Source organism: Hypomesus nipponensis, chromosome 13 (genome assembly GCF_054491055.1).
Source record: "Hypomesus nipponensis isolate SF chromosome 13, ASM5449105v1, whole genome shotgun sequence".
Lineage (NCBI taxonomy): Eukaryota > Metazoa > Chordata > Actinopteri > Osmeriformes > Osmeridae > Hypomesus > Hypomesus nipponensis.
The window spans coordinates 2,512,603-2,523,162 of NC_140373.1; the positions used below are offsets into that span (position 1 = coordinate 2,512,603).

Genomic DNA, 10,560 nt, shown 5'->3' on the forward strand with positions numbered 1-10,560 from the left:
GTCCCAGTATCTACATCCCTCCACCATCAACAGTCATTGTGCCGTTTGGCTGAAGAAAACCTTTCATTTGTGTCATTCTCGTAACACCCCCCCCCCTCCAAGACTAAAATACCCCCTCAGATGGCCCAGAAACAGGCTTTAATTTGGCCTTCCTAAACAAGGCGACATGGAATACACAGCTGCTCCGCTTAGGTAAGCTGCCGTTGCCGTGGTTACAGACCGAGGGCTGACTAAACAGTTGCGCCGGGGCAAACGCACATACACACACAAGCATTTACATGCATGCACACGTTCCCACACTCGCGCGCGCACACGCACGCACACACACACACACACACACGCGCCCCCACGCCTGGATCCCCTCCCTGTCCCCAGAGCTGACGGGACCTAGAGCATCCCTCACAGCGTGATATCTAGATCACAGCTTTCTATCTGCTGCTATCATGTCCTCATACTCTGGTGTCTTGGTCAGAGAACAAACAAGGGGGCAGACCAAATCCTCTTTAAATAAATCCTTCTCTTGTTTCCGAGCTGTCACCTCGAGTTCACCAACCTAACCTACCACCAGGACCTGCAATGCAAACCAAAAAGATTTTTGTCCCGGTGAAATAAATCGGAGGTGTTTCCTATAACGAGGTGCTTTATTTTCTGACTGGAGATTCTGAATAAACGTGTCTACGTGGACACACGTGTGGATGAAAGCGGTCGGCCAATCAGATCGTCTAGATTGAAACTTTCCCATTTTGACAATGGAAGCATCCAGGGCACATTCATGAATCCCAGCCACCATGCAGAGAGCCAGCTGGGGAAGGAGGGGGGCGGGGATAATGCTATGAGTACTGCAGCGGGCCTTGGCACGACACTCCCACACACACGCTATTTCATTAGGCCTCGCCGCTAAACTAGCTTCACTAAGCACTTCTGGCGGAATCATCCGGCCTTTCGAGACCCGTGTCATTGCCAAGCGCCTCGTGCCGCGATGAGGTGCCCTCCTCTGCAGGGGACTGTCCTTGGCAGCACGATCGAGGCGCTCGGCTGCGCAGGAGAGGGGAAACGAGGGTTAAGCACGATGACGGTACTATAATCTAATGCCGTTAAATCTTCTCTTAATCCCACCGCACAATATAATGAGGATAACGGAGGCAAAAAGCAGCATGTGTTCTCCATGTGACATCGTCAACAGCGGGGCGCCATGGCGATCACTTCCGGCCGGGGCCCATGTGAACAGGGTTAACTGTGAGCTGTCCCGGGCTAAAGGGCATTATGGGGTGTGTGGCCTTAATACGCTTTCAAATCTCCACCGCTTTGTCACTTTGTCATCTCTTTGTTTTGACGGCTGGGCTTTCAGAGTCTGGGACTGTCCAGACACACTGTACTGTGAGGGTCAGATGGCCGAGCGGTTAGGGAATCGGGCTGTAAATCAGAAGTTTGCTGGTTCGATTCCAGCCCGTGCCAAATGATGTGGTGTCCTTGGGCAAGGCACCCTATTTGCCTCTGGGAAAATGTCCCTGTACTTACTGTAAGTCGCTCTGGATAAGAGCGTCTGCTAAATGACTAAATGTAAATGTATTCTGCTGTCTGAAAACGTCAGAGAGAGATACTCAACATGAGGTGGATATTCCATCAGAACACTGGCGAGTTTTATTTTATTCTGACTGTATATTTATATATTTTTCTCTCTTTTTAGTGTTTTTTTATTGTAATTATGTGGAAGGAGGACATTGCGCTATAAGAATTTCATTGTACGGATAACTTTGTTAAACCGTATACACGACAATAAATATCTTGAATCTTGTATCATGGCAGTTCAGTGGTTTGGTGTCAAATGTCACTCAGCTCTCACTTGCTGACAACTGAGCTGGCTGACATCACTGCGAGTCTGTGAATATACGTCATGTTCTCCAAACTCCCAATTCCGAACGCTTCCATCCCCTTAACAAAGCCCTGTATTTATATTAAATTCAATCAAAGGAAGCATACTGCACAATGACAGCCGGTTGTAACATTTCGTCCATCATTGAGCAGTCTGTGAATATTGACTGCCTTATCTATGCTGATCTCACTTGTCCTCCTGGCAGGCTGTTCTGATGCACCTGGTGGAAGTCAAACTGAAGGAGGGAAGTAGAGAACTCACCAGGACTCTGCCCGTCAGCGTCTGTGCTGATATCATGACCCCGGCCCAGTCTTTCACAGAGGTCATCCATCCCACCTCACTGGCAGCTACCTCCGTCACTTTGTCCCCAACTCGCTTGATGCCGTCACCCAAGGGATTGTGGACTCGCTGAACATGCTTACACAGGTGATAGAGGGGGGGGGAGAGAGAGAGAGAGAGAGAGAGAGAGAGAGAGAGAGAGAGAGAGAGAGAGAGAGAGAGAGAGAGAGAGAGAGAGAGAGAGAGAGAGAGAGAGAGAGAGAGAGAGAGAGAGAGAGAGAGAGAGAGAGAGAGAGAGAGAGAGAGAGAGAGAGAGAGAGAGATGGGAGCAGGGGGAGGATAGGGTAGTGCATTGGGAAACAAAAAGGAGACAAGGTTAGACACTGAAATCATTCTGTCGGACCTGAACATCAAATATGGAAAGGCCCGGTGTGATCACGCTCCACCTGACACGAGGTCCCCTCATCCACATGGATGAGGCTGTGGAAGCAGCTTTGTGTCCAGGAGGAGGCGAAGAGCAAGACAAACATGCAGAGTCCAGGCCAGGGCCTGGGAGACTACCCGGGAGCGTCTCCATGGTAGCCAGAGAGCTCCTGGTGTTTCTGCTCCAGTGAGTGGGCCGTCTGTCTACTGGGACTGGCATGATTCACAGAGCAGGAAATCTAGACAGGATGCACAGGTTAGCTCTGCTCCCCTGCCACAAGCCCCACAGTCAGGTGGGTTGCCGTGGTAGCTCAGCCTCTCCTCTCTCTTCGAGCTCGCTCGCTCGCTCACTCGTACACACAGACTCAAACACTCCACCTTGCTGGTGTCATCAGATTGTCGGATCTACTTTGTTTGCAGTGGAAACGATTGGAGTGGAGAGTTTACGTCATTTCAGCGGATACGCAAGAAGCTAAAAGAACTCAGAGTGATGATGGTGAAAGCATGAAAGAGATTCGAGATGCTGTGATGATGGCCTGGGCTCAAACTGAGCTTGTCTCGTCATCATGTCTCTAAGAGACCACTACCATTGTTGGTGTGGGCCCTACTGCTACTATGTACAGTGTGTGCGTCATTCACCGACAGCTGCTTTAACATTGTGCCATTTACCGCAGCAAGGCAACCTCGCCACTGCGCAGTGTACGCCCAGGACTTCAGCACGCCGCGCTCCCAGCATGCACGGGGGGCTGTCATGTGTCTCTCTGATTGGACAGTTGGCTTCAAAGCACTCCTGGCATGGAACTATGCGGCATGTGCCGTGCCCCCCCCCACCCCCACCGCACCGTAAATCTTCAGAGCTGGGGGGGGGGGGGGGGTTCAGCGCTCACGCAACTCAAGGACTGAGTGAATGAATGCCAACTGCATCACACTCACCATGACAAAGAGAACATTACGGAGGTGCGCCACAGAGAGATTGTTATTCTGTGAGGGGAAAAAAATCTACATTGACAGTATGTGTGTTAAAGTACCCTGCTGTTATCAAGGAGATGTTTGTCTGGTTAGTAAGTGGAAACATGGTTTCATGTCTATGTTTGAACTGTCAGACACCAGCACAAGGAATAAGCTGAGGTACTTATTCTAAGAGTTTTCTATGGGTAAAGGCTTCGGTTTAGGACGTTTATTTTATTGTGGCAGCGAATCACCTCTTTCTGCGAGACATTCTCTGACCAACACAGACAGGACACCCGATCTGAGTGGTATGTGCCCCAATTAGGTGCCTTACAAAACACCTGCGTTTCAAAGTGTTCAAGTAGTTCGCTTGTTCGCACTTTGACTAGCTAGTTAGCCAGAGGGAAACCACAACTCGCTCGCTTTTTATCGAAATCACTCCGTGGGGGAACATAATAAAGAAATATGTATTATTAGGGGTGGGGGGAAAAACCCATTCGCATTTGAATCGCGATTCAGTCTTTTAGCGATTCACATTAATTCACAAATGTGAATCAGTGACCTATGCACTTTGTAAAGCACTCTCTCTTGGAAGTCGCTTTCGATAAAAGCGTCTGCTAAATGAATAAACGTAAATGTGAAAAATAGTTTTATTTTTTTATTTAACAAAAAATGTATTACAAATTGCAAAAGATCGTTACTCGATTTTTAATTCAAATCATGACCCCAAGAATCGAATCAAACCGTGAAGTACCAAAATATTCCCACCCCTTATATATATATATATATATATATATATATATATATATATATATATATGGTAAGAGAATATAGGTTTTGCCTTGCCAAAAAACAACACCCCAGAAGTGTTAAAACTTCCCTGGATAACATTTATTTTTAATGAGGCCCCAAATGACTTGTAGCAAGGCCAGGCATCCAGATTAACTAAGTTGTGATGCACTTCATATGTCCTGGCCATGGCACCCAAACATGATCATGTTTTAACAAAAAGATTAATCCTTAATTGAGTCGTCTGGAACAGGGGCCTGACTGAACTGGCTTCATGTCCAGCACTTAGTTAACCTAGAACCCGACACACCATTGACAGATATACAGCAATCATGTTAAAATAGTTATTCAAACTCCAAATATCTGATTATATACTTTCAAAAGGAAGCACGTGGTTGAGGTGACTTCCAAACGTCACCTGGTTAAAATGGGTGTGGTAAAACTTCAGAGAAATTATGAATGAGTCACCAGAAAATCGTGATGGGAAGTAATGAAGATGTTGAATAGGTATAATTGGAGTCCCACTGATCTCTACCAACTAATGATGATGTCTAAAAATGTAGTCTGAAAAACCCTGTTCTTTATAAATGTTTAATGTCAAAAAAGGCAAAGTTCAAAGATGAATGGCCAGCAATGATGGAAGACATCCCTCCACCCAATTAGTCCTGAAAAGCTTCCCTCATGAATCAAATATGGCTTCATCTTGAGGGGACCAAACTTAACTTTAATGTAAGGAGCTGCCCTTTTATCAATTGGACCTCAGTTTGCCATCATTCAAGCTTCATGATCAAATGTTAATACGTTTTGAATTCGGTTTTACCCTTATGTTTATGTCACATTCCATCCGTCATCCCTCTCCAAATAGTTTTCAGAAGTGTTGAAACATGTTGTAAATGTGAAATACTATATGGCTTCATCTAAAAAAAAACATTAACATAAAAAAATAATCTTTTGACAAACTGATGGATCATATAGTCTACTAAATATAGATTATCTTTTATCCACCCTAAATCGACCACATCTAGGGACCATTGATCAACATAACATACATTTACACAATAAATCTTCTCAGGAAAAGTACATTAAATAAGAATGGAACATGTGGCTCTTGACAATTCCTGCAAAAGTCTTTGCATTATTCAAAAATGTATTAATACACATCCCAAAGCATAAATTATGAATTAACAATTCAACAGCGCTGAAAGACAGGAAATGGGGGAATCAGAAGAATCCTAGCCTGGTACACCTATTATTATCTCTGAACATGCATATCAAGTATCTACAAAAAGCTTTGCCAAAACCGGCACGGTACAAAATGGACTCATTATTCTTATTTCAATCGATAGCCTGCACCATCTGCTGAATAAAGAGTCTAATTTTATGCAGTATACTGTTGGACCTGCTTCATTAAAATCCAAACAATCTAACCGTGTATGAAAGGGTACCCTGGCTCCTGCTCTTAATGGGTTTGTGTGGATCAATGGTGAAGACATGCACAGCATTAGACATGGGCTCCTCAAGACAAAGGCTGTCAGGGGTTCTTGTTAATGGGCTCACCTGTTGATACCTGAGTGTTTCTTTATTGTGTGGTATTGTTTTGATGGTGGTGGTTCGTTCGTGGATAGAGCATCTGCTTTTTACCAGAACCAGCCTCCATACTGAGACTCAAAACTTAACTTATACGTACCAACTATAATTATCTTTGTTGTTTTAGTTCATATGACCTTTCCTGACAACCTCACAAACCAGATTGTGCATGCTCCTGGTGGTCTGTAATACTGTATGCTGTATATTTTTACGTGGAAAGGATTTGCTTACATGGTCAGCTAACCTGGTGGGATCCTGCAATGGTTATGTGTCAACACAATAACATCAAATGTGATTACACGGCTACGGTTCTGGACTAGATCCCTGAGCCAGACAGCAACACAAGCCAGACAGATCCTCCCTCCCTCCTCCCCCCCCCCCCCTCCCTCCTCCTCTCCACATGTGGAGACGGACTGAGTCATCTCACAGGATGTGTGCATTGATTAGTGCAGGGCTGCGAAGCCCCGGAGGTGCGTGGCCCAAGGTAAGAGCTGGCGAGCACCAGTAACCATGGCTCCTTAGTCCTGGCTCATGACACCTTGGAGCTAGCACACGTTGACACACTGTGGACTTTCATATGTCCAGAACCACAACAGTTATTCTTGGCAGGGGCTCTGGTAAAAAATTATTTGAAAGACATATTTTGAGCACAGGGTATCCAGCTAAGTTTTATATCCTAGAAAGAGACTTCATTATGACAATATACAAGTTGGCATGATTTTTGCGAGCATCACCTATTTACTGCACTGTTTTTTTTCTGTGAACTTCTTTCCCCTGACAGATAATGGCTGTCATTCCTCAGTATCTCATAGCAGAGGAGTTTCATCGATTGTCATTAGACAGCCAGGAAAACCAGGCCCATAGGCGAGCAATCAGAGGAGATGAAGATGGAGGGCTTACTGTTAGAGACTGGCTTCCTTGTTCTAGGCTTGAAAAAAGCTAGCCAAACAGAACAAGAACATACTCAAAACAACAGGGAGGAAACAGATTATCAGCCTCCATCTCCGAACACTAAAAGCCCATGTTTGCAATGCTTATCACATGCGCAGACTGGGTGGGGGCTGGAGGTGTTCCTCCACTCACCGCCAGAGCCTAGACAATTGCATAAGGGAGATTTTCTCTTATAATGAAATACTTTGCTAGTTGCTTAGCAACAAAAAAAAAAAACCCTGATTCATATGGTATATACCGTATGTGCCTGCCTGATACTGCATTTCTGTGGGAGTGGGATTCTGGGAAACAAGAAGACAGTTGGGACAGGTCGAGAAATGCAAACGAGAAGAGCAGAAGGGGAAAGGGAGTGATGGAGGGAGGGAGAGAGAGAAGGACAGAAAGAGCGACAGTTGGGAAGACAAGTCTATTCACTTCTGTGAGTCATTCTAATAGCGGACGAGTCAATTTAACAACAGGTTGATTTGACTGTAGGAATCACTTTCTCCTCTTCTCTCCGTGTCTCACAGAACATAACACATATTACTGGTGTGACCAAGACACACATTTTCAGGGCAGACGGACAGCAGCTCTCTGAGAGGATAATGAGTCAGGGTTAGATGACACAGTTACTAACCAGCAGTATGGACAAACATGAGCCTAACTGTGCTTTCATGTGGGAGCACATTCATCTCCTTCTGGTCTAGATTGCCAAGTTTTGATTCAATGTGACGCTGATTTAAAAAAAAAATCCACTGAACATCTATCTTATATCTCTGCACTAATGGTTAAGCTGTTCAATCCAATCAACCTGAGGTAGTTTGGAGTCATTTGATTTAATGGCTTGCAGGCAGGGCAGATAAGAGAACGAAACAGGATGGAGCCTACGCTGAGATCACTGAAGGTCAGAGCCGTGCCCTTCAAACAGCCTCTGGCATGTCCCTTCTGCTTCTGCGAGTCAGGTGGCTGAGCGGTTAGGGAATCGGGCAAGTAATCAGAAGCTCGCCGGTTCGATTCCCGACCGTGTCAAATGATATTGTGTCCTTGGGCAAGGCACTTCACCCTACTTGCCTCACTCTGGATAAGCTAAATGACTAAATGTAAATGTAAAGCTTCCTGATGGCTGCATCTCTTGATGCATATTGAGCAGACTGATAATGTACTCTGTTCTGGATACATCTCTGCCCAAATTACAGCTGGTCTCTTGCTTCTTAACCCTTGTGTTATCTTCGGGTCATTCTGACCCAAAGTCATTGGGACCCACCGTCGTTTGCAACAACTTTACCGCATACAAAAACAAAGTGAAACATTTTCTTTTAACCGTTGGGCTGTCTCAGACCCCCCCCACATTAAACAAGGTTGAAAAAAAATTATTTTTATTTGCTTTTGTATTGGGTAAAATTGAGTAAACACAACGATGGTTCATTATGAACCTTTTGGTCATGTGACCCGAAGGCAGCACAAGTGTTAAGCCAATCTCATGTTAATTGAATTTCAGTTCAATTTAACCTGGTTACAACCCATTGGAATTGGGTGTTACATTTTACATTTACATTTAGTCATTTAGCACTCTTATCCAGAGCGACTTACAGTAAGTACAGGGACAGTCCCCCTGAGGCAAGTAGGGTGAAGTGCCTTGCCCAAGGACACAACGTCATGTGGCACAGCCGGGAATCGAACTGGCGACCTTCTGATTACTAGCCCGACTCCCTCACCGTTCAGCCACCTGACTCCGATAACGCTGTTAATGCATAGGCCTGAGTTAGACATGTTCATTATTATAGCATACTCAAGAACACAAGGTTTTTTTTTGGGGGGGGGGGGGGGGAACCTTTATGGATACTGTGTTTCAATACTTACTGAATACACGTACATATTGGTTGACACAATAATTAGGGTTCATAATTGTACTTTTAAGCTTATCTAATGGGCATCCAATAATGTTTGACATGTATTGGAGCAGTAGCTGTGAGTGTGCATCTAGGCTGGGGAAAACTATTCCTAAATGTTGGAAACCAGTCATATAAGTGTATGAGTATGCAGTGTAGTTGGGTGTACCAAACAGAGGCATTACATGAGAGCAACACTATATTTTTAGAACTGTTGTTCAAAATAGAATGTTGGTGATGAGCATGAGCCACAAATTGGCCAAAGATTTCACTTTTAATGAAAGCAAACTATTAATAGTTGTTTGTTTTATTTAATAATCATGTTTAGAATATTGATTAAAGTTTTTTTTTTTTTTATTCCTGCCCTGTAGTTTTCTCTATAGTCTGCATTTACAGAACACTATTTTACATTTAGACACTGTAGGAAAAATCCACATTTGTTTTTACTCAACAACAGGTGTCAAGAGGTGTAGAACTGGTCTGGAGTGCTACACGTGATACATCTGCTGGAATAAAACATGTACACATACATTCAAAGATAGTTATAATTACATTATAATTACATCATTAGATTCTAGCGAAAACTTCAGTGTAGACCAAGACATTTTACATTTGTATAGTCTTAACCCATGTCTAACTATTATATTTAAAACATGATGTTTTCTGATCATTAATGGGATTTATTAGATCAATGGACACCATATATGATTTAACTTTCTACACAGGCAAATGTGTACAAGGATAAATTACAAAAGTTGCAATTACTGATCTGCAAAATATTTAATATGCATGATTTCTGCAACTAGGTGTATATGATGTAATGGGAAACCTATGCCGTACCTTTTTTGGGGCGTTACAGTGGCAGCAGACAGTCCACAGGTATTTGAGAGTTCTCCACAGTAGAATGATAAAGAGACCTCCAAAGAAAGTGACCATAGAGGAGGCGAGAAATGCCCACCACATGCGCTGGCCATTGCTATCACAAGGAACATCAGGAGAAAAAGGGATGTTCACATGCATCTTGGATATGTGGATAGAGGATGAGTCCGGATTGAAATTATTTCTGTTTTTCGGCATTATTCTGCTACCGATGTCCAGGGATTTGTTGCCATCTTCAATAGCTAGCATCCAGAAGCTTTGGGGAGTTTCTGCCAGCGCCCCGTGCCCAACCGCTCAGCCATATTGCTTTAACTGTCGCTCCCTCTCCTCCGTGTTTTCATCCGTAATTATCAATAGAACCGGCTGTTCTCGCACAAACTTCACTTCAAAGAACAGACTTTCCTTTGTGCCTCTTTCCCCACTCATCCACAAGTGGTAAATTGTGTCTTCACATGTTCATTTTGTATTAACCGCATTTTACCGTGAACTCTTCAAAAGAATTTCCTGTTAGGAATCCCGAACTATTTTAAATTGCGTTTACTTTTAAAGTGCGTTCAGTCCCCGTTTCTCCGTTGGTTATTTTTTAATTCAAATGTATTAGGCAGGTAGGCTACCGCATCAAGGTTTGATTGTCTTCTCCACTCCTGCTTGGTTGTTTTTCTTGATACTGTGTAGGAGGCGGTAGACGAGGATTCATCTTTTGTTCTCCTTTTTTTATCGGTAGAAAACCAGAATAAAGGTTGATATCTCGATTTACACGTCTGGGTGGGATTACATTCTGATTGCTGCTCATTGGTCAAATGCACACTAATTTTTTTCCACCCATAAACCCCGCCCGTCACAAAATAGGACTTCACTGATCTACGCCCACAGATATTCCTTTTTACATCAACGATTGTAGATGCATCCGATTCATATCGATAACACTATACACTTGATTTATAGGATTTTAGTAGTTTATTA

General features: G+C 43.9%; 1 protein-coding gene across 4 annotated transcripts in view; it reads right to left on the minus strand.

Moving 5' to 3' along the window:
• LOC146259444 (calcium-activated potassium channel subunit alpha-1a-like) overlaps positions 1-10,372 on the minus strand; it is a 64,088-nt gene extending 53,716 nt beyond the window's left edge. For 2 of the 4 annotated variants that reach the window (XM_084670360.1, XM_084670361.1), the window contains exons 1-2: positions 9,559-10,372; positions 2,135-2,281 (exon numbers count right to left, since the gene is read on the minus strand). In XM_084670360.1, the coding sequence (XP_084526486.1) occupies positions 2,135-2,281; positions 9,559-9,846 (435 nt within the window). In that variant the 5' untranslated portion in view covers positions 9,847-10,372. Of the gene's footprint in view, positions 1-2,134; positions 2,291-9,558 lie in introns of all 4 variants that reach the window. The other 2 variants (XM_084670363.1, XM_084670362.1) reach the window with 1 other exon arrangement.
• Positions 10,373-10,560: the final 188 nt, after the last annotated feature.